Genomic DNA, 22812 nt, shown 5'->3' with positions numbered 1-22812 from the left:
ACCACAGGATCAGAAAACAAAGCGAAACAGTCAGACCATATAAAAAGTGCTGTGCAAGCTTCCTATCCGCACTGTTTTTCCAGTAGTGCCCTTCAATGGGCAACTAACAACAGCAGGATTCAAGTCCTGGGATCCCATAGAGCCAGAGTCTCAACGTCCTGGCCCGCAGGCCATCTGCGGCCCAAGAACCTCCCCACTGCAGCCCGTGGAGGAGAGATGCAGGCAGACACGCTGCCGGCAGTATCTGCTGTAGACGCCGCCCACCGCAGCTCCCATTGGCTGGGAGAGAGGGACAGAGACACCATCATTAGTTGCCCGGCAGAGTCCGCCATGAAGGCAGCATCACTTTTTTCCCCCCACAATGCATATAAACAAGTCAAAGTACCGAACACAACTATTTGATGCATGCCTTGCTGCAATCCTGAAGGTTTCAACTGCTCAGTCCCTGAGGCCAAACATCATCAAACTGACAGAACTGAAGCGTTGCCTGGTGTCTGGCAAACACTAAAAACTCTCTGGCAGGTGAAGAATTGTATAATGTTGTATGACAGTTTTATTATTTCTAAGAAATTCTAAATAAAAAAATACAATATAAACATTTTCTTTTCTGAACACCATCTTCAGTGACATTATTGGCCCGCTGGGAGGATTTGAGGACTGGCACTGGCCCTAAGGTAAATTGAGTTTGAGACCCCTGCCATAGAGTTTCTTCAGAAGAAGCAAACTCACTGCAGTACTCTTCACAATGTTAATTTAAAGATTAAGTTATGATGCTGTGATAGTCAAAATCTGGAATATCAGTCCCTGGATGCCATCTTGCTTCCCTGATGGAAGGACTGGAAATTATCCTATCTGTTCAGTACTACCTTTAAATCCTCTTTCCCCTGGAGCTGTACTACCTCTTCTGCCGAGAAGGTGTTCTAAGCTCCAAGTGACAGCTGAGTTATGAAGTGTTACAACAGCAATTCCTAAAATCAATATTAGTAGATACTGCACTCTCAACTCCTCCACCCTCAAACTCAGGAACCATATTCTGGCAATGGAACACAAGTCGTCTGGAAGTCAGTCAACTTCAGAAGGGTCACTCAGTGACAGGGCATATTCTATCCAGTGCCCCCAGCTTTTTGTCCAATACTCAACTCCTGCAGAGTGACAACCAGGATCAGCATTCAAACCCCAAGTCCAAGCACTTGTACAACACACTACTGGTTTGGGTACCACCACTTTAGTGCAACATTTAAAACTGGTCCCTGCTCTATAACCAGAGAGTGATCAGGACCTTCTTTCCATCTAAGTGTGAGGCAAGTTTTATTTCCCAAAACAAAATTCCATATCTTACCTTCCAGATGGATTTTGTTACATTCTTGGTGTCTATGAGGACAGGAAACAGGCTGTGAATATTCCTTTTAAACTCCTCATAGCTTTCTGAAAGAAAAATAATAAAGAAGCAAACATTCAGAAAAAAATATTACAGAACTGAGAAAAAAGAAACTCAGCACTCTATGCAGTAAACAAAGTTTAAGTATCTTTCTGGTCTTTTGCCCCATGGGAGAACCACACTGGGAGCATTCCAGAGGGACCAGGTCCTGCCCTAGAGGTGGGAGAGCCAGTGCAGTTATCTAGCATCAACCCAGTCACACTATGCGGAGTAAATGATGATCACTGAACATTCATGCTGCATTTGTGCCCAGCGATTGAAAAAGCTGCTTTGGGGAGAGATGCACCAGCATTTGAATGATGCTAAAGATTACGCTACCTGGGAGGGGCTTGTAAAACTTGTCATGAAGATGCAGAAGGTCCATGAGCATGTTGTGTCCCACCACTGGCTACGGGGAAAGACATAAAACAATATCAACATGTTCCTACAGAAGGTAGGTCAAGTAACCAACTTCAGACCTGTTCAATAGCCCAACTTCTTTACTACAGGGGTAACACCCATACAAGCCTCTTCACAAGCTACAAGGCCTAGAACAGCATCACAGTGAGGCCAATGCCATTCCCAGCTGGGTTTGCCCTCTAGTGTAAACCTTAGGGTGAGGGGGACATTTATTGGTAACATTTTGTTTAAAAGAGGTCTGAGGCACTAGGAAGGGGAGACAATAGCCTTTAAAAATCTTTCTGGGCCAGCTGGCCCAGAAAGATTATTTTGGTTGTCAGATCTACAAACTTATTCTGGGATCTGAGCATCCAGGTGGGGTCTTTCTGCCCTATACATCACCAGGGATAAAGTTTCTGAAATTGGATCTTATTCAACAATGCTGCTCGGAACACAGGAATTCCAATACTTGATCAGGCCATTGGTCCACGTGGTACAGTGTGCTGGCTCTGACAGTGGCCAGCACCAGATATTTGAGAAAAATCTGCAAATGCACAATTATGTCAAAGTGGAATAACCTACCTGCAGGAATGTATCTGACTAACTCTCAGATGGTGGCTTATGCCTTGAAATGTGACAGGTTTTATTACTTCTGAACTTTTGGATTTTTGACAGTTTGGATTTTTTACAAATTGTTTGAAATGTATGAGTCAGAACAGAGCCTAGATTGCTCTCCCGCAGGCGTGCTTGCTCTGCAGGGTATCAGGAATGCAACGCAGTAAAGTATGATTTTTAGATCAATAAAGTAAGAATGTTTTAACAGAATACACTTAAAGCACACCTGCTTACTTAACAGATCTGCTATGTTTAATAGCCATTTTTCTAGACAAAATTACCCTTTAAACACTAAGTTGTTTTACTGACAGCTATGAAGGGGTTAACGAAGCCAGCCTGTGCAGCCACTCACTGCTTTGAATCTGTTTACTTAGCTCCATACAAAACATCTTGCATACTCCATCACCACCCTGCTACCATGGTAACAATCCAAGAATTCCAAAGGTGGGAATAGGGATGGTGAGTGTCACCTTCTTGGCTTCAACAAGGGTCTGGAAAAGGTTGGTGAAACCCCGGGCAGAGAGAAGAATGAGCTCCTTTCGGCAGCAGTCGTAAGAAGAGTTCTCCAGACACCAGCGATGCCGTGGACTCACCTTTTTCACCATCACCTGCAAGAAAAGAGTTACTACAACTCTGGAGAAATAACCTTGCACAAATGCACACACACAATCAATATAAGCAGCTTGTCTGGTAGCCTGGTGTTAACGCTGAAAACAGGTTCAATTTTCAGACTCCCAAGGCTGTGGAGATAGCACTTCAATACAGAAGGTGAAGATGGTCTCTCTTCTGTCACTGAATGGCGATCAGCACCCAGTTGATAAATTAAAATAACTCTGAAGGGAGTTACTTCCAGGCCTCCTTGGCTAGAAAGATGGTGGCCATAAAACAGGTTGCGTTTTTCAGGATGCGAGTGGGTGGCTATGGAATTTAAGTGCTCTTAGCGCTAGTAATATGTATTCGATTGACAACGCTGAAACAAGACGCCCTCTATCCATAAAACACGTATTGCAGGGACAGCACCAATTCAGGTTTCGCCACACCAAAGTGCATCAACGCTGACTCTGAGGGCCCACACTTAGATGTGAAATGGAAGCTCAGGAAATTTGTCCCATCTATAGCCTCTGTTTGAGAATAAGGGTGCTAGCTGCAATATTGATTTTTGTGGTATTTTTAAGCTTCTCCCTGGCATTTGACTGAGACCACTTGTTTCCTGAATATGCCATCCAATAGCCCTCATTTTTATTCAGTAAAGAGCGTGCCAGATTCAAGCTGATGACCTAGATGCGAGAGGCTGTGTAACATTACTGTTATAACAAACCAGCAACAGAATGGGTGAAAGTCTCCAAAGCTAATACAAGGGACAGTTTAACAATGAAAAAGCAACTACTGAAGACCAAATATTCGCTTTTGTGGATACATGAGGCACTGGGTTTGAGAAGCCTGGAAATTCTGAGAGTCATTTCAGACTTTGCCGAAGAGTGACCCTTCTGGAAGAGGAGGCTTTGGGATTGTGGGAGAAACAGAGGCCAAAGCTTCCCAACCCATGGGATCCCAGAAAAGGGAACCTGGTTCAGCCCCTTAGCATGGTTCCTTTGCAAGCTCCCTCCTCCTCCAGGAACCTTTCCATTAAAGCACAACCAAGATTTCAGAATCCCAGCAGGAAGGACAGGTGCACACATACCTAAAACAGAAGTCCTACCCTCCAAAGGGCTTCATTTCCAACTTACCTTCTGATCTCCAAAAGGCTCTGTCCAAACATCTGGAATTGCCTGTCTCAGAATCAGCTGTACCTCAAATAGCTGAAAACCTGAGACCAGAAACCGAGAGAAAGGGGAGGAGTTTGCTTGGTAGAACAAGAATGTTTTTCAATGGAAGAATAAAATATCAGTGTGGAAACCAAGATAAAAATTAAATATTTAGGGCATACAACAATCCAGAAAAGAGGGCTGATGATCTGAGTCATCCCTATTTCAAATTATTTTAAAAATACCTTTGAATATATATCTTAGAACATTTCCATGCAAAGGGCACAAAATCGAGCCAGAAAACCTTACAACGAGGAAAGCTGTCAGACTTACTACTCCCAGCCCTGGAAAATCCACCTCAGTTCCAGAAACAGCCACTGATACCAACCTACCTCCAGAAAAAAAGCCCTTCCACAATGGAGCTCATCATAATGACAAAAGAGGAGAAACAGAGCAGAGAGATGAAAACACGACAGGAACCAGAAGGCCTGGCAGCAGCAATGGTGGGCTGGGTATGTTTTTTTTAAAAGTGAAAAAGAAAGAGTGTTACAAGATAGGCAGCTATGTAAGTGGGCTGAACAAGCAGCAATCCCCATATATTCAGAAAAGGTACTGCAGCCACTGAGAAATCACAAATGAGGAAGGAATCCTATTTCATACCACTAATATTATGTAGAACCATAGAGTCTCCCTCTTCTGCTGATGGCACCCAGCATGTCACATCATCAATCACCTTTTTCACGTTATCCTTGTCCAAAGTGCTGAAATGAAAAGAAAAAAAGTGAGAAAGCTGCAAAAGCAGTGCCAAGCAAGACTCCACTTTAAAGAGGTGGCCCCCTTCCCTCCTGCTGTAGTCATTCTGTGGAGCAACTGACAGCACCATCCTGTGACCTTTCACCGGACTCTATATATTCCCCAAGGGAACAGAAATGGCAATGAGACATTATCTCAGTTTCAGTAGTCCTACAAAATGTAAACTGAGTGAAAAGTGAAGGTGAAATACTAACAGAAGTCACTGGAGGAGCAATGGCTTTGGAAGAGCTTTACCTGCGAACTTTCCAGTTTCCAGCTAAGAGCCCTTGCTGAAGTTTCTTCTCCTGAACCTGATTCATATATGGGATTCCATCTTTCAGAAACTGAACGGGGGGGGGGAAAAGGGTTTATTTATCATAGGATTTTCTGGTGTTAAATTAGAAAAATAGTATGAAGTATTTATTTGTGAAATCTGTCATTTCTAATACGATGGCCTTCCCCCATTCCTTTCTCAAAATGCTTCCAAAATTTTTTTAAAAAGTCCAAAGTTCACCAGTAATCCAACTTGTATGCATATGCAAAGGAAGGGAAAGGTTTTATTTTAGGATTCCAAAGGGTTCACAGGTACAGAGAGGGAAATACTGAATTATGAAAGACTGTGCATGAAAGATAAAATTGAAGTCCTGACCATTTGTGATTATTTAAGAGCCGACAGAAAAAGTACTCAGTGTCAGGATTCTAATCTAGGTTTTCAGGACAAATTCCAGCTCTTTAATTACATTCAATTTAATTAAATTCTCCAGCCATTTCAACTGGGTACTATTTTCTTCACTCCCTGCCACGAACTGTTGGATAGCGCTGCTGTATACTTATGGCACTACCTTCCACCTTGGAGATGGTGGAACATCATAGACAGGTAAAGTTATATTTAGCTAAGAGTTCAAGTTTCTTTGAGATTATCAGATGATAATAAATTCAGTACCCATTTTCTTATCTGCGTACCCAAGCTTCCCACTCCTACACAGGGTCTTACGTCTTCTGTGCAACTGAGTATGCTGGACCACATCTAATAGCCAATGAAATGACACTTAAGACACAAAAACTCTACTTCAGTGTATGAGGCCTGGAGATATTCACCCATCATGCAGACCCCACCTGGATAGCGTGGTTTGCAGACTCGGTGAGAAATGGGAGAGTAGCATAGGCGTCGACTTCTGCTGGCACCGGTGGGTGCTCGACCCCCCTCTGCCCCTTCCTGCCCTGCTCCGCCCCCTCCTGCCCTGCCCCCATTCCAACCCCTTCCCCATAGTCCACGCTCCAACTTCGCCCCCTCCCTGCCCCTATTCCAATCCATTCCCCAAATCCCCGCCCTGCCCCACCTCTTCCCCTGAGCGTGCCACGTTCCCATTCCTCCCCCTCCCTCCTGGAGCTTGTTATGCAGCGAAACAGCTATTTTGCAGCGGCAAGCACTGGGAGGTAGCCGGAGAAACAGGGACATGGTGCACTCAGGGGAGAAGGCGGAGGTGAGGTGGGGCGGGGAGTAGGGAGTTGAACTTGGCTGCCGGTGAGTGCAGAGCACCCACTAATTTTTCCCCATGGGTGCTCCAGCCCTGGAGCATCCATGGAGTCGGTGCCTATGGAGACTAGGGAGGAAGGGACGCATTTGACCTGCCATGTGCTTTATTTATTCAAAGGCTGGCTGTGCCGGGATACCAGTAAAGACAGGCATTTACCTCTCTGCTGATGAGGAGATGGGAAGTACATGGAGATGCCCTGTGGCCAGTGGCAGCTAAGGTTGGTGTCACAGGGCAGTAAGGAGGTGCCCAGTGACCAACTGCAACAATGTGAAGCAGCAGTACAGGGTCCACAGGGTTAGTTAGGGGTTCAATTTAGTAACCATTGGCAAAGATGTGGTTATTGCCCCCTGGTCATGGAACAGCTCAGTGTCCAAAGCCCTGTATTGCTACTGACACACAACAGAACAAACCCAACCCAAGTGTTCAAAGCAGCCATTGTACTGAAAAAGTAGCGAGCTGCTGCTTACACAAGAAATGCAGAGTTTTTGGGATATTTTTCCTTAATACTTCCCCACAACTACATAAGCCTCCTCTGCTCTAGTCACTTACAACAGAGAACATACCTTATTATAGTCAAAACCGTAATGTGTCAGGAACTGAATGCTAGACGCCTGGAAAGAGAATTCAGAGTCCATGACTCCAAATGTTGTGGGGAAGAGGAAGAAGTTATAGCAGCGTGCAACATACCTACAACGAAAAATAAAGATGCCTAAAACAGGATCACAAGGAACCATTGCAGAGGAGCCTGAGAACCTCCAGCATGGAATCTCAACTGCATTATCTCTATTGTAAGAGACAGCTATGAACTTATTTAGAAAGAATACTTTTTTTTTACTTACTTGTTTGATTTTTCATTTGAAAATATAGACAACCCTGAAAGAAACAAACACAAACTGAAGTCTTAGTACTGAGAGCTGGGTGTTACTCCTCGGTCTCCTGAATACTGATGTTGTGAAAATTAAATAGCGGATGCAGGAGTTCTCCTTGCTATGCCATTTTAGTCATACACTAAAGCTGCTGCACTAGAATTTTACTAACCTCCAGATCACTGCCAGGTTACAAAGGGGTGGCATGAACATGGGTCCCCAGATAGTTAAACAGAAATAAGATTTTAGGGCTCAATGGGAAGACAAGTTAATCTTCAGTAAGAAGCAGCCCTTACTGAAAAGGGACTAAGCAAAGGAAGAGAAGAGGAAAATTATTGAGCTACAATCATGCTGTAGCTTTACAGGCCTTTCTACTCTACATGTAGTGTTGTAACGAAGTCCCCCAACACTAACTGATCTCCTCAGACCACAATAAATACTCTGATAATCTAAGACTTTAAAGGTGACCTGCAAACCATTTTTAAAGATGGAGTTTGGAACTTTAATTAATTTCATTATGAAACATACTCCCCTTCCAACACCCTAAAAATGAAGCATCCTAACTCTATTGTTTTTAAACATTAGAAATATAAATTCTTGTTTTCCCTTGGTATTGACGAAGATGCCTTAGAGGAGGCATACTAACAGCTCACAGTGTGACTAGAAAAGGTGGCTGAATCTATAGTAAAGACATTTTTAATTCAAAATATTAGTCATTGAAGTTAAATAGGTGTTAACCAAAAAAAAATTACACCATCTAACTAAATATCTTAGTACTTCTAATTTTCTCAGCGTTCAGTCTCTTGTAGTGTCAGAATTTCACTAGTTTTTGAGTCAGAGTGTCTTTAGGCACAGGCAATCTAGACAAGTCCTGAATTTCTAATGTAAAAAGTAAGCAGAAAAACATTAAAAAGAGAGCAAGAAAACAAACCTTAAGATTTCTGTGTGTCATAAAAGAAATAAGGCACAAGTACATTTTCCCCATTGCAGGTCACCTTTAAATTGCTTCAGGTACAGACATACCTGGGTCAAAGCATACGGATGTTTAAATGGATGAGGACAAAAATGAAGCTCCTTCCAGAACACCACTCTACCTTTTCAGCCAGAAGGAGCTTCAGCAGGGAAGGTTCAAATATCTCCTTAGCATCCCTACATTGGTTCAAAACACTCTGCAGCCCAGGAAACAGATGCAGAGATCATAATCTAGCTGGCCTTTATTTAGAGACATTGTCAAAAAGTTGATACGTCCTCGTTTCTGTCTCCCCCAAATCAAACTGTGCTTAAAGCCAGTACCTCAGTCCTCAAGAGAAGCCCCTACAATAGTAACCTAAAATGCCAGAGGACAAAATGAAGTTTTATAAAGCAGCATATTTCATTGTCTAACCTTAGAAAATATTATTTTCTCTAGCACCTTCCATTTGAGAATCTGAGTTATTTATTAACATTAACCTCACAAAACCCCAGTGAGCTAGGATTACTCCCATTTTACACGGGAGACTATTAAGGCACAGAAAGGTTATATTTCTTGCTTACAGTCACATTGCAAGTCAATGACAGAGTCTGGAACAGAACCTAGAATGACTGACTTCCATTACATTTTTCTTTAAAGATGACAGATACCTTACGTGTTTTTTAAAATAAATTTGCAGCAATATAAAGTAGACTGAAAATTCTTGCATAGCCAACCTGACTTTAAACTACTTAAGATGTATGTATGTTGATCATAGGTGCCGACTCCGCGGGGTGCTCTGGGGCTGGAGCACCTACAGGGAAAAATTAATGGGTGCTCTGCACCCACCGGCAGCCAAGCTCCCCTCTTCCCTCCCCCCTGAGTGCGCCACGTCCCCGCTCCTCCGCCTACCTTTGAGTGTTTCCCACCCGGCCACCACCAATAAGCTGTTTGGCAGTGTTAGCATGCTTTCGGATGGGGGGGGTGGCGGGGGAGGAGTGGGAACGTGGCGCACTCAGGGGAGGAGGCAAGGAAGAGGCAGGAATGGGGCGGGGACTTTGGGGAAGGAGTTGGAATGGGAGTGGGAAAGAGGTGGGGCCTAATGGAAGAGGTGGAGTGGGGGCAGGGCCAAGGGCAGACTTGCAGGGGGTTGAGCCCACGGGAAAGAGGGGAAGTCGGCACCTATGATGCTGATAACATTATTCCTTAATAAAAAGGGATCTAGCATGGCGGACAACCAGTGCAAACACAGCAGACAAGCAAAAACAGAATTGCAAACCTTTATCCCTCTCAGAAAGTCCCACAATCCTCTAGTAGACTAGATGCTATGTGTTAGCCAAATTCAACTAGTTTGTGAAATGCTAGTAAATACTTTGCAAGAAGTGGGATTTTATCTTTTCTGACAACAATGAAAAAAGATCTCACCGAGCTGATTGACCGTGAACTTCTGAACACTCCGTCTGGCCTTCAGATACCACTCAGCAGGTGAATCGAAGAGACTATTAAACAATCAGAGGTGGGGGGGGGAGAAATACTCCCATGATGTACTGTTTTACTTTTTCATCGCAACTTCTACCATTATTTTAACTCACTAGATCATATGACATTTTGAATGTGACATCTTTACCTGGGCTGCTTGCCTTGTGGAAAGACTGAATGTAAACCTGTGAATTCCATATCGAACCCTGTAGAGACAGAACACACAAAAAAAAGATTCCAAAATGTGAATCTGCCTTTCTGTAGCCTTTTGTACTAACGACAAATGGACAAAGGAGTGATCTAAGCTCCCAACATGGTACTAAGAAAATTAAATCCCCCCTAACTTTTCCCTTTAACCCATTAATTATTCAGCCAGTCAGCAGTTGGGTAGGGCATTACTCCTTCAAAACAAAAAGTGTGCTTCACAATTTGGACATTCATTTGAGGTTTACTCATCCCTGAATGTAGCATTAAAACACATAGTTGCATTAGACAGCATAGCATGTTAGGGCCAAAAGGAAAAAAAAGTACAGTATGTTTAATCAGCACCATGTGGCCAACACAAGCTCACCAAGACCAGCAATGCAAACACGAGCTGGGCTTATTCTCCACGTGGGGTTCACTACCTTTCTCAGCCAAAATTGAAGCTTTATTTCTGGGAGCAGTCTAAAATACCAGTACATACATATTGTACATTTTTCTGTCTTTTCAATATTAATAGAACAATCTTATTTCTACATAAATTAGAAGTACACACTCCTAATATGAAACTACTTTCACATACTAGTGAGATATAGTTTAGTTAGATGATTTTCTATACTATTCCTCACTAGTGACAATCACTGACAGGAAAGACTGCAATCACATTGTCTATCTGAGGCGGCACAGCAGAGGCAAAGACCAGGGACAGGAAATGGACAATTAATAGTAATGCATTCTAGTGTTCATAGCTACAATTGAGGTGAAAATGTTATGTGGATGGATAAGGTGCTCTCCTAGGCTAAGCCTACACCAGGAGCGCTTTGTTGATATAGCTATAGAAGTACACTATACTGGCAATACACCCCTAATGTAACATAGCTTATACTGGCAGAATGATGAGCTTATACCAGCCCCCGCCAGCAACGTAAATATCTAACACAAACGCAGTTTTGCTGGTATAACTGCGTCTACACTAGAGGCTTCTGCTAGCTCAGATACGTCAGCCAGAAACCGGAACTCATCACCCCTCTCTCTGACCAACATACCTCTGCCTGCAAAATTTTGTAGTGTAGACCTGGCCCTCGGCTCTCCATTCACCCCAGGCATCAGCACAGAGTACAAGTTGTTTGGATGCCTCAGCTGTAGCTGTACCATACTTTCCAATAATCTGAAGCTTAAGATTAACTCTGAACTTTAAAAAAAAGATAACTACAACATCCTTGTAAGGGTGTATATTTTTACTTTTAAGTTATATATGTATTCTTCTCCCAACCTTACCTCCTGTTTAACAGTTACTGAATGGAAAGTAACTTGTGCTTCATTTATAGATCAGGGAAAAGGGGAACATTTCGAGGACAATGGTGGAGAGAGTGGGAGAAAACAAAACGACATTTTTTCCTACTGTTTCAATGAAGTCACACAAATGAGGGTCATTCTTGTCAGTTGCCAGCTTGTGGAGATCAAGGAGTGACTGGTTCACATTCTTTTCCAGGTGCACACTAACTGTGATACGATTATATACACACTAGTGATTATTAAAATCTTAAATAGAAAACTGGAAGAAACACCTAGGGTGGCTAGTCTACACTATAAAGTATAGCTATACTGGCAAATCCTTGCAGCAGAGATGCAGTTTATGCAAGCAAAAGAACTCCTTGTACTGTTAAAGGCATTAAATCACCTCGCCAAATGACGTCATGCCGCAATAGTTATTTCACTGTGTGCGATTTTTTTCACATTCCTGACATAGCTATGGCAGCAAAGCTTGAGACACTCTGCTCTACCAGTTCTCTGAACAAAATAAGCTATGCCAGCAAAAGAACTCAGATACATAGCTACACTGGTAAATCTTTTATACTGCAGACAAGGCTTAAGACTGAACTCCTTTTCCAATCCTTTGTTGTAATCATTCATGATGAAGAGGCAAAGTGAGATAGCAGAGATCACTGGAATTGGGATGGAAGGGGAAAAGAATTCTCAAGTCTTATAAAAATGTTTCTTATTTGTTACCATGGTGCAATCCTTTCCCTACATGATTATAACTGGCTCTACCTATCTTTCAATACAAAATGTGCACACACACACACACAAAAAAAAAGATTAGATGAATAAAGGGGCAGTAGAGGCAGTTTTGCTTTAGTACTTTTCAGCTTCCTCTTTGACAGCGCTTCTGTACCTTTCTAGAGGTGTCTCAGAGGTTTTTCTATAGGCTTTCAGAAGGGAACCACACATCCTCATCAGCACCCAATTTTTTTTCCTTGATACCTACTGCACAAAGAGACCCAACTTTGTGCCTATGCCTCTTTCTGCAGTATGCAATGGAAACGGAAAAAATCCAGTTTCCCTTGTCACATTTGGCAGTAGAAGCATAGGTGCTGGAACCAGGGGTGCTGCTGCATCCCCTGGCCTGAAGTGGTTTCCATCAATGGTCCAGTGGCTCTCAGCACCCACTATACAAATTGTTCCAACACACAACACCCCTGAATGGAAGAGGGCTCGGGAAAAAATCGAGTGGGGGGCGGGTCAGAGACAGTATTTATCAACTGCGGGCCAAGCACCAGGAAAGGCCAATCCATTAGTCAGGACCCGATCTGGCAGCGGAGCTCAGCAGGGGCGCATCCCGCACGGTTTGGCGCCATGGGCCAGAGGCAAGTCACCAGGGGAGGGGATGCCTCTGGCGCTCCAGTCACGGCCCTGGCTCTCGGCTCGGACCGGGCTGCCCGAGTCACGCCGCCAGGAGCGCTCGCTCCCGCGGCCCAGTGTGAACAGCCACTTTCGCTCCGGGCAGCGAGCCCGGCGGCAGCTAGCAGGTGTGAGAGGTCCCACGTCCCCCCGCCCGCAGGGGGAGCAGGCAGCGGGCGGCTCCCGGGCCGCGGTAAACGGCCGGCCGGGGGGGGAGGGTCCGGCCCGCCGCCCTGCTCCAGGCGGGGCCCCTCACCCAGGAAGTCGCAGCCCAAGACCAGCGCCCGCAGGTGGGGCAGGCTCTGCGCGAACTGCCCGGTCCCCAGCTCCATCCCCGCCGCTCCCGCGCGAGGACGGAGCAGACAAACCGGCGCTCGGGGGGAGTTCCCGGGCCGCAACTGGCGCCTCACGGGCACGCCCGCTTGATTGACAAGAACAGCAGCGAATCAGCGCTCGGTTAGGAACGTCAGCACCATCCTCTCCCTTCTTTCCCTCCATAATGACAGGTTTCAGAGTAGCAGCCCTGTATTCGCAAAAGGAACAGGAGGACTTGTGGCACCCTAGAGACTAACCAATTTATTTGACCATAAGATTTCGTGAGCATCCGATGAAGTGAGCTGTAGCTCACGAAAGCTTATGCTCAAATAAATTGGTTAGTCTCTAAGGTGCCACAAGAACTCGTGTTCTTATAACAGGAGAGGTACTGATTTGCTCCTAAAGCTAGAGGGACTGGGAGCTGGAATTTAACCAGGAACCTAAGTAACCGTGTTATAAGCTGCATGGTTGTGCAACGCTCTCTTCTGTTCCAGCATTTAAACTGTTTGATGCTGTGGCTCATTTGGCATATAATAATAATCGATGAGCGAAGAGGAGTTCCCCGACAACAGCCAGGATTCGAAAAAGTCAGGATTACAACAGCAACGTCTCCCACTAGAGGGCACCAAATTATTTTACAGCTGCTGGTACATTATACGGCTGCTGCAGAGATTCTGTCTGCCCCCTTTTGAAGGATTTTCTTTAAAACAGAAACATACAAAATTAACTTTCTGTGGAAAACAGGCCACCAGTTTTAACCAGTGCCATAGCAGCTGCTGGAAGACAGTAGGACAGGACACACATAAAGCTTCTACCTTTGGGAACTAACCCCATTGATACAAATTTGAAAAGAATAAATTATGCACTATGCAGGAAATTGAAGATAAATTTGTCCTAATGTTGTAAATGCAAACAACATCCACAGCTTTCTCTCTTCTACAACCAGTTTTAAAGAAGCCTTGCAATTGGTCACTTTCACTGACCTCATTTAATTTTTCCAGAGGACTGGAAGAAAGTTAAGGTTATGCTAATATTTTAAAAAGGTAAATGGGACAACCCAGGTAGCTATAGGCCCGTGAGTCTGCCATCGATCCCAGGCAAAATCATGGAAAGACTAATATAGAAAATAATCAGTAAAGAATTAAAGGTTGATAGCATAGGTCACCATATACTATGAATGCTTCTAAGATTGTTTTTTAAAGGTAACTGCTATATTTCCATTTCTGTAAGGGGTTTAATTTAATAGTGAACAATTTTAAAAAGTCAGTATTCCATGGATTTTAAAACTGCCACTTGATAAATTTCTAAAGGTGAGGAATGATCGCCCAAAGGGGGCTACATTATAGTGGCATCTGACCAGGACCTTTTCTTGGGCCAGTACTATTCTATTATCTATTAATGATTTGAAAAATATAAAATTAGTGCTACTAAAGTTTGCAGCTCACCTGTTTTCTGCATCAAGTAGTAAATGGTCAGTTACACAGAGCTACTTGGGTCACTTGGTAAACTGGGCTCATTTGAACATGTGTTTTAATGAAGCCAAATGCAAGGTCATATCTTGGAAAAAGAAAAATGCAGGTCATACCTGCAGCATGGTGGACTGTGATCCAGTGACTGTAGAAAAGATTCAGGGATCATGACAGATAACCAAGTGAACATGAGCTCCCAGTAGGATGCTGTGGCTAACAGGACTAATGTGATTCTTGGATGCATAAGCAAGGTACTATAAAATAGGGAAATGGTATTACTTCTGTATATAGCACTGGGGAAATCATTACATGTTTTCTACTTCTAGTGTCCACACATCAAAAAGCATGTTGAATTGGAACTGATTTGGGGAAGTGCAATATATTTTGCTTATATGTCAAGTCAGTTCTCATAGGTACCTGCATGGGGAGAAGATTCCAAATAGTAGTGGTCTATGTCAGCTAGATTAAAGGCATCCAACAGCTGGAAATTACATAACTTCAGATTAGAAATAAAGTGCAACTTTTTTTTTTTAAATTTTATTTATACAAAGTGATTGTAATTAACCACTGAAAAATATACCAACAGATGTGGTAAATTCTCCATTAGTTGAAGTTTATATCAAGACTAGATGTCTACAAATCTAGACTTGATCTAGCTCAACCGCAAGATATGGGCTTGAAGGAGTAGTTACTGGGTGAAATTGTGGCCTGATTAGATCATCATAATGATTTTTTTCTGGCCATAAAATCTTTGAACAAATTAGAGTTGAAGTCAACAAAAAGAAAAAATCAGCATCACTTATTTAGTATAATAAATTGCTATGTTCCACACTGTCCCAGCTCTGGGCCTGAATTGCTTCTTTGCCCACTCCTGTATGAGAGCAGTTGTTTGACAGTCCGTTATAAGAAATTTCGCCCACAGTCTTCATCTTACTGATAGATTCTTCGAGGCTCACCCACGACAACACCACCATCTGTCACAGCTTTTTGGAATTGCTGGATCTGGTTTTAAAGGGAAACAGCTGTAAAATATGAAGGTTTAAAGTAGTTTTCATTCCCCCCATCATCCCACCTCCAATTAAATCTGCTATACTGGAATAATAGGGGTCCTATAAATTAGTTTTAAGATGCAAAGCCATGGAGGCCCCCTGAACTGCAATAGCAGAAGGTGTTGCTTGTCAGAGATAAGGTGCTCTGGTAGGATGTCCACATGGCTCTGAGCTGAAAGAAGAGGGGATTGTGTAGTCTTTCTTGGTTAAGGTACATTCTTTGAGCCACCCAAAGATCACTTTAGCATTCAAGAGCAGTAAAATTTGTGTAAAGAAATCCAGTGCAAGGAGATGGACGCTTACCGAGTCACAGTGATATTCCCATGGGATAACAGCTTTAAAGGTCACAAAGTTGATTCCTGCTTCCAGACAGCGTTGTGCCACCACACGCCCAATATTTTCACATGCCGCCACTCCCTTGGGACTGTACAGATGTCTCTTTATGGCCCACTCACGGGTGGAGGCTGACACAACGACATTCCCACTGCAATGCTCAACATAGGCCTCCACATAGTGCTGTGTCCGCTCAAGCCGTAGTCTGGATGAGGGAAAAATAAATATCATGGAACATGAAAGCTAAATAGTGAAATGATTCATTATTCTGTGATTGTTATTTTAGATTGTGTCACACTGAAAGAAAGACAGCTTCAGTATTATGCAGCAAGGGAGATGCATGTTAGATAGGAGAAAAAGCTTTTACACTATAAGGATAGCTAAACTCTAGAATAGGCTTCCAAAGGAGGTTGTGGAATTCCCATCATTGGCAGTTTTTAAGAACAGTTTAGACAAACACCTGTCGGGGATAATTCAGGTTTACTTGGTGCTGCCTCTGCACAGGGGACTGGACTTGATAACCTCTTGAGGCCAGCCCTACATTTCTACGATTATTTGTTTACAACTCTGAAAGCAAAACTTTTAGGAAAAAAGTAAAAGTTGATAAGTTACAATATATGTGACTATGGAATCATTTCTAAATTTTAAAAACAAGGAAAATAGTTAAGGACATCATAAATTTTATGTTGCTCACTTATAAAGTAGAAAGAAAAGCACTGCAATAACCTTAATGCTGACTCATGGATTTTTAAAAGTAATTGTTATCTAAATATTTTGATTTAAGTGACACTATTAGAGGAGGTATCGGGTGCCAGGATTCTGAACGTTTTGGTTTTTTTTGGATATACCAGAGTACAGAAGCAAAAGACACTGAAGAGGTAACTAGAACCCTGAGTAAAACTTCTGAAACATGTTTTAAGGCTGCAAAAGTTATTGCTTGTTCAAAAGTTTGCAAGTTCTCTTTTTGTTTTCACTGTTATTTTCATTAATAGTTAATTTGTAAGTATTTTTTGTCCACTGACTTTTATAAGTGGAACCTTAAAGCAATAATTCCCACACAACAATATGTTTATTTATATTCAACTGAAGATTTCAGGCTATTCAGAAAACAAGATATTTCCCTGGAATTAAAAGCTCATTTACAACTCTTTTATTTAATTTGGAATCAACAGCAGAAAATTTTAACTTGCTATTATTTCTGTTTATTGGTACACTAAAACACTGTGGCCTGTAGTCTCAAGAGTGATTAGTGATTTTGGTTGCCCAACTTGAACATCTTTAAGGGCCCCGATTTTCAGATGGCAGATGCTCAGCACACTTTAAGGTGTATCTTGTTTTCTGAATGGAGTGAAATCTTCAGTTGAATCTAAACAAAAATATTGTAGTGAGGGAGTTACAACTTAAAGGTTACATTCTAGACGTATTTTGTTAAGCTTGCACTATTGTTAACAGATTTCTGACTCACCTATGCCAATACTCTCTCTTGGGCCATGTTGTTTCCCAGCCCCGTTCCTTTCTTGCTAGTGCCAGCAGCTCCAAGTTACGAGGATTTCGGTTGGTGAAATCTGGGGCAACCACTTCATTTTCCTTCGTGTCTACTTCACCCTCAGTGGTTCTGAAGCTGGCTACAGCAGATATGAAACGAAGCCCTTGGGGGAAATCAGGAAAAGAATGAACGAACTAGAATATACACAGAATACATGGATTGAGTCTACAAAGCCTGAAATGTAGAACTAGTGATCTGAAGATTTTGGGTAAAAATCTTAGTGGAATTGAACAGTTTTCCACCAAATGTGTGCGGAGTTGTAAGTTGAATGCAGAAGGCATACCACATTTCCACTTATGGTCTGCAAAGGTGAGTTGACAATTTTTCTGTGCCTATGCTTGTAACCCAAATGCATAAATGACAGAAAGATTCTCTCAGGATTACAAAGTTATTCTTAATGAAAATAAGTAATTGCACAGGAAACTGCCTAACTGAATAAAGACATCCTATACATCTCTGCCAACATAGCTGAAGCCTGATTTGCAATACTGACTTATAGCTGGACAGCTGTATGTGCAGACTGCAAATGCTCAATTCTGGATAATTTCATGATGCAGAAAAACTTCTAATAGAAACTGATCACTGTTTATAATGAATAGTGCCTTCCATTTTGAAGGGTCCAGTAAGGTTTATGTCCACAGATCACTCCATTATCCATTCATATTCAAGCCGCTCTGGGGTGAAGTAGCTGTTTAACAGTGCACAGCTGTGTAACAATGTTGGGCAGGAACCAAAAGTTCAAATATTCAAATAAGGATACAAGAGGCATTTAGGTAGGTCAATACTATCAGTGTTAACACTCCTTCTTCTAAAAATATGCCAGGGGCATCTTCAGTAACCACATATGGGAAAGACCTTGGCATTCAGATACCACAGTAAGAATCTAGGAAAAGCTTCGCCATGTAGGCAAATTATACTATTATGACCAGTTACAGGGTGTCTTGCGTCTTCTTCTGAGGCACTTAGTTCTGGAGAGCATCAGAAACACAACCAGTAACTAGATGAACAATTAGTTTGTGCATGGTGATTCTTGCATTCCCCTAAATGCCTAGGTACCAAAGGCAACATCTATAGCAACCGAGTACCCCCAATACCTTCCTGGAGCACTGGGCTCGCCCTGGCCCAGAGGAAAACTTGCCACCAACTTGCCCTTCCTAAAGCACCCGTTTCCGTGAAAGCCTCCCTGCCAACGTGCTGGGAGGCTCACTAAGCATGGGGTACGAGCAGTGCAAGAGGCTCAGTCCCAAGAACAAAAGCCTCGCGCCCACTCTCTAGGGGGCGCCCCGGGAGGCCTCCCGCCCGTCTGGCGGCCCAGCGCGGGTTACCGGGACTAGCGCGTTGAGTGCGAACGACACTTTATTTCGCTGCCTGCCTATGGCCAGCCCCCCGCGGGCAGGGTGAAGACACGGGTCGGAGGACCGCGGGGGAACCAGGGGCGGATGAGGGCAATCGCGAGGAGCGGCGGAAAAATCACCTTTTCCGGCTCCCTGGAGTCTCCCGGCCGCGGCCCTCAACACCAGGCCCCGGGTCCTCAGCGCCATCGCGACCAGGCAGGAGTCGCGGTGAAACGTCCCCCGCGCTCACGGCCGCCGAGGACGCGCCATCTTTGCTGAAGCGACCGGCTCGGCTACTCCGGAAGTAGACAACTAACTTCCGCCCTCACAGGCCAGGCGCCGCCACGGCGGCCTCCCTCGCGCAGCGGGGCGGAGCTAACAGAGGGGACAGTCAGTTCCGGCGAGGCGCAGGCTGCTCCCGCGCACAGCAGGTCCGGGGCCTACGAGGCAGGCGCCTTGCTGTGCAACCAATAACCCCCCTGCTCGGCACAGCGTTCCCGCCATGGGATCGGCTATAGCCTTTGCATTCTCTCCGCTCAGGTTCGTGGAGGCAGATGGTAAAGGACAAAGCCCTGCCTAGTATAGCTCTGGATCACACCTTTATTACCTGGGCCAGAGATAAACTAAATCCCCATAGGTTTCAGAGTAGCAGCCATGTTAGTCTGTATTTGCAAAAAGAACAGGAGGACTTGTGGCACCTTAGAGACTAACCAATTTATTTGAGCATAAGCTTTCGTGAGCTACAGAAAGCTTAAGCTCAAATAAATTGGTTAGTCTCTAAGGTGCCACAAGTACTCCTGTTCTTTTTGTAAATCCCAATAGGATCAGTGGTCTCAGACCTTTTTACGCCGAAGATCCCGTTTTGAATTTGAGGGCAACCCAGGATCCACCCTGAGACCGCATCCCACTCCCTCCGAGACTGCCCCCCACTCTGTTACTTGTTCTTCCCCACCCTCACTTTCACCAGGTTGGGGCAAGGGTTCAGGAGGGACTGTGGGCTCTGGGCTTAAAGGTTTGCAGTGTGGGAGTGGGCTCTGGGCTGAGCCTGAGGCAAGGGGTTAGGGTGTAGGAGGGGGTGAAGGGAGCAAGCTCTGGGAGGGAGTTTGGGTGCAGGAGGGGGCTCCAGGCTGGGACAATGTGTTGGGCTGCAGGAGCGGGCTTGGGGTGCTGGTTCCATGACAAGACTGGGGTGCAGGAAGGAGTATGGGGTGCTGGCTCTGGGAGGGGGCTCAGGGCTGGGGGTGCGGCCTCCTGCCAGGAAGCACTGACATCAAGCAGCTCCTGGTCCGTGGCACAGCTAGGCTGCTACTAAGGTAGGCTCCCCACCTACCCTGGCACCACATAGCTCCTGGAAGGGACCTGGCTCTGCATGCTGCCCCTCTTTGCAAGCACCACCCCAGCAGCTCCCATTGGCCACAGCTCCCTGTTCCTGGCCAATGGGAGCTGCGGGGACGGTGCTTTTAGGCAGGAGCAGTGTATGGAGGGAGACCCCCCTGGCCACACTGGCCACTTCTGGGAGCAGCGTGGGGCCAGGGCTGGCAGGAAGCCTGCCTTAGCCACAGCCCTGCTTTTCCGCCAGAGATCAACCAGTTGTTGACCATTGCTCTAGGAAAAGGCGAGTAAGTGAAATTTCCTGAATCCCTGCCATTTCTCCAGTAAGGAACCATAGAATTATAGAATATCAGGGTTGGAAGGGACCTCAGGAGGTCATCTAGTCCAACCCCCTGCTCAAAGCAGGACCAATCCCCAACTAAATCATCCCAGCCAGGGCTTTGTCAAGCCTGACCTTAAAAACTTCAAAGGAAGGAGATTCCACCACCTCCCTAGGTAACGCATTCCAGTGTTTCACCACCCTCCTAGTAAAAAAGTTTTTCCTAATATCCAACCTAACCCTCCGTCACTGCAACTTGAGACGATTACTCCTTGTTCTGTCATCAGCAACCACTGAGAACAGTCTAGATCCATCCTCTTTGGAACCCTCTTTCAGGTAGTTGAAAGCAGCTATCAAATCCCCCCTCATTCTTCTCTTCTGCAGACTAAAGAATCCCATCTATGCACAGGATGGGATGTCATCAAGAGCGTCTTTTATTTCCCCTTCCTTGCTAGTTAGGAGGAGGCTCATATTGAGTCAATTCGCTGAAAGGCTGGTTAGATACAATTTTAAAGTTACTTTTAATTTCTATCTGATTTTTTTAAAATTTACATTTAAAAAAATTTAAGTCAGATTTGTATATACTTGTCACTAATTCTTTATTTCTCGTTTTTCATGAAATCTGTTTACAGCTATACACTCCACAAGCATTAGCCTTACAGGCTAGCATTTAAATCTTCTTATCCTATCTTTAAAAACGGAGATAGAAATTACCTTAGCAGATGGAATATCTAAAATATATACAAGAGATATTTGGGGAAGACTGCGTGATAGTGCCGATCAAGAAAATCTTACTGTAGATTAACAGAGTAGGGAGTGATGCTCCACCACAGAGAACATTATTCTTGATTGAGTACTTTATATTTAAAAATTAGGCAATGAGAAATTCTATGTGGCCTTTGATAGAATCAAAAGCTATTTTGAAGTCTACAATCAGATAAAATTTCAGAACAGATTGATTCAAACTGGGATTTACCCAAGCACATTATGCCTTCTCAGCTCTGTGAGTGTGAGACCTCAACTAAGGCCAAAATTAGAAAAGGAAGACAAGGTGACTCCACCAACATTTTCAGGAATTTCAAAGGGAATTAGATTAAGCAGAGATAACTGGCTCTTTTTGTTGTTGTTATTTTTAATAGTACTAACATAAAATAAAAATTAAAGGAGCTTGTATTTTCCCTCCAAGAGTTAACTACCCTATCACTTCTTTTTGGTCCACCAGTGGTTTTAACTTTTTTTTCCATTTACAGACCCCTCAAAATTTCAGATGGAGGTGCAAACCCTTTTTAAAATCTTAGATATAGTCTGCAGACCCCCAGGAATCTATGTACCACAGGTTGAAAACCACTGTTCTATACTGATTTAATTTTAGTTTTTCCCCAAACACAAACGATTCCTAAAATATTTCCATGGTCACTACTAAGATCTTGATTTCATAGACAACAAAAACAAGGTAATGGTGGTAAGCCCTTTGATCATATTAGGTTTGTAGATGGTCACAAACTAGAAGAGATTTGGGGCCAGACTTTGCACTAACATGGAAAATAGATCATATTTCCCTGATGAAATCCAAAGCTGTTACACCAGTGTTCTGAGGTTGACCGAAATGCTGGGTAGCACTGTACATTTGGTTAGCTCTGCAATTAGTTATCAAGCTAAAACAGTCTCATGGGGCTGTAGACTATAAACACTGAAAATCTGCGAAAACTGTACTGGATTACTTCTGAAGAAGATACTGGCTCTGCTCTACTCAACTCCAAGGTCACACCAAGCTCTAGGGAATTACCCCTACGCCCTACTGCCAAAATGCAGGACGACGTCGTCGTCTAGGTTTATGGCTACTAAAGCAGCCCCGCAGCTTCGTGCAATTAAACCCCCCCAAGCCTGGGGAGAACATTTGCGGTCTCCAGCGATCTCGGCGCTGGAGAAGGGGCGGGGATTGGAGGGACGACTCCGGCCTGGGACGGGCTGGCTGTCGGCGCGGCCCGGGCGGAAGTGGGGTTCCCGCGGCCCGGGACCCGCTGCAGGAGGCCGCGGAGCTAGTTTGCGGGCCTGTTTCCTCGGCGCCGGGCGAAGCCCAATGGAACACGCAGGACTGGGAGCGTCGGAGCACTCAGCACTAACCCCCGGGGCTGCGCCCTGCTGGGCCCGCCCCGCGTGTGTGTCGTAGGAGGGGGGAGGTGCGCTGGGCCCCGCCCAGAGACAGGCGCTGAAGCTCGCTCGCTCGCGCCGTGCCGGGGCAGGGGCCGTCTCGGCAGCGGCTTCGCCCCTCTGAGGCGACGCTCCCTGCGCTGGGAATTCCCAGGCCAGCCCTGCAACCTCCTGGAAGGAGAAAAAAAACCAATGCTCCTAGCCCCGCCCCCTTTCCCAACATGCAACGTGACTCAGGGGGAAATTCAGAGAGCAGAGGCGTTGCTAACCCCAGAATCCAA

General features: G+C 44.5%; 2 protein-coding genes across 6 annotated transcripts in view; both read right to left on the bottom strand.

The window, feature by feature from the left end:
• Positions 1-13065, bottom strand: part of PNLDC1 (PARN like ribonuclease domain containing exonuclease 1) — a 28712-nt gene extending 15647 nt beyond the window's left edge. For 3 of the 4 annotated variants that reach the window (XM_048844096.2, XM_075126845.1, XM_048844097.2), the window contains exons 1-11: positions 12940-13065; positions 9949-10006; positions 9747-9820; positions 7346-7379; positions 7070-7193; positions 5224-5312; positions 4837-4937; positions 4159-4238; positions 2902-3039; positions 1757-1826; positions 1340-1425 (exon numbers count right to left, since the gene is read on the bottom strand). In XM_048844096.2, coding sequence (XP_048700053.1) covers positions 1340-1425; positions 1757-1826; positions 2902-3039; positions 4159-4238; positions 4837-4937; positions 5224-5312; positions 7070-7193; positions 7346-7379; positions 9747-9820; positions 9949-10006; positions 12940-13015 — 930 coding nt within the window. In that variant the 5' untranslated portion in view covers positions 13016-13065. Of the gene's footprint in view, positions 1-1339; positions 1426-1756; positions 1827-2901; positions 3040-4158; positions 4239-4836; positions 4938-5223; positions 5313-7069; positions 7194-7345; positions 7380-9746; positions 9821-9948; positions 10007-12939 lie in introns of those variants that run through there. The other variant, XM_075126844.1, reaches the window with a different exon arrangement.
• Positions 13066-15165: 2100 nt separating this feature from the next.
• Positions 15166-19044, bottom strand: MRPL18 (mitochondrial ribosomal protein L18). 2 transcript variants are annotated; one of them, XM_048844099.2, is made up of 4 exons: positions 18870-19044; positions 17315-17498; positions 15820-16054; positions 15166-15489 (listed from the first exon to the last, which is right to left on the bottom strand). In XM_048844099.2, exons 1-4 carry the CDS (start codon positions 18934-18936, stop codon positions 15445-15447), a joined length of 531 nt encoding a protein of 176 aa, XP_048700056.1. In that variant the 5' UTR covers positions 18937-19044; the 3' UTR covers positions 15166-15444. The 2 variants fall into 2 exon arrangements, with proteins under 2 accessions (XP_048700056.1, XP_048700055.1); XM_048844098.2 differs by having other exon boundaries at positions 15166-15469; positions 18870-19042.
• Positions 19045-22812: the final 3768 nt, after the last annotated feature.

The sequence above is a fragment of the Caretta caretta genome, chromosome 3 (assembly GCF_965140235.1).
Source record: "Caretta caretta isolate rCarCar2 chromosome 3, rCarCar1.hap1, whole genome shotgun sequence".
NCBI classification, from domain to species: domain Eukaryota; kingdom Metazoa; phylum Chordata; order Testudines; family Cheloniidae; genus Caretta; species Caretta caretta.
The sequence above is the reverse complement of the archived record's forward strand: the minus strand, read 5'-3'. Positions and strand labels throughout refer to the sequence as shown.

Bases quoted from the DNA above. Each gene is read 5' to 3' on its own strand.
- MRPL18 (XM_048844098.2), bottom strand. From the start codon at position 18,936: ATGGCGCTGAGGACCCGGGGCCTGGTGTTGAGGGCCGCGGCCGGGAGA. The intron at 17,499-18,869 runs GTGATTTTTCCG...ATTTCCCCCAAG, and splicing joins ACTCCAGGGAGCCGGAAAAG to GGCTTCGTTTCATATCTGCT. The intron at 15,470-15,819 runs GTAAGCGTCCAT...CTTTAAAACCAG, and splicing joins GGGAATATCACTGTGACTCG to ATCCAGCAATTCCAAAAAGC.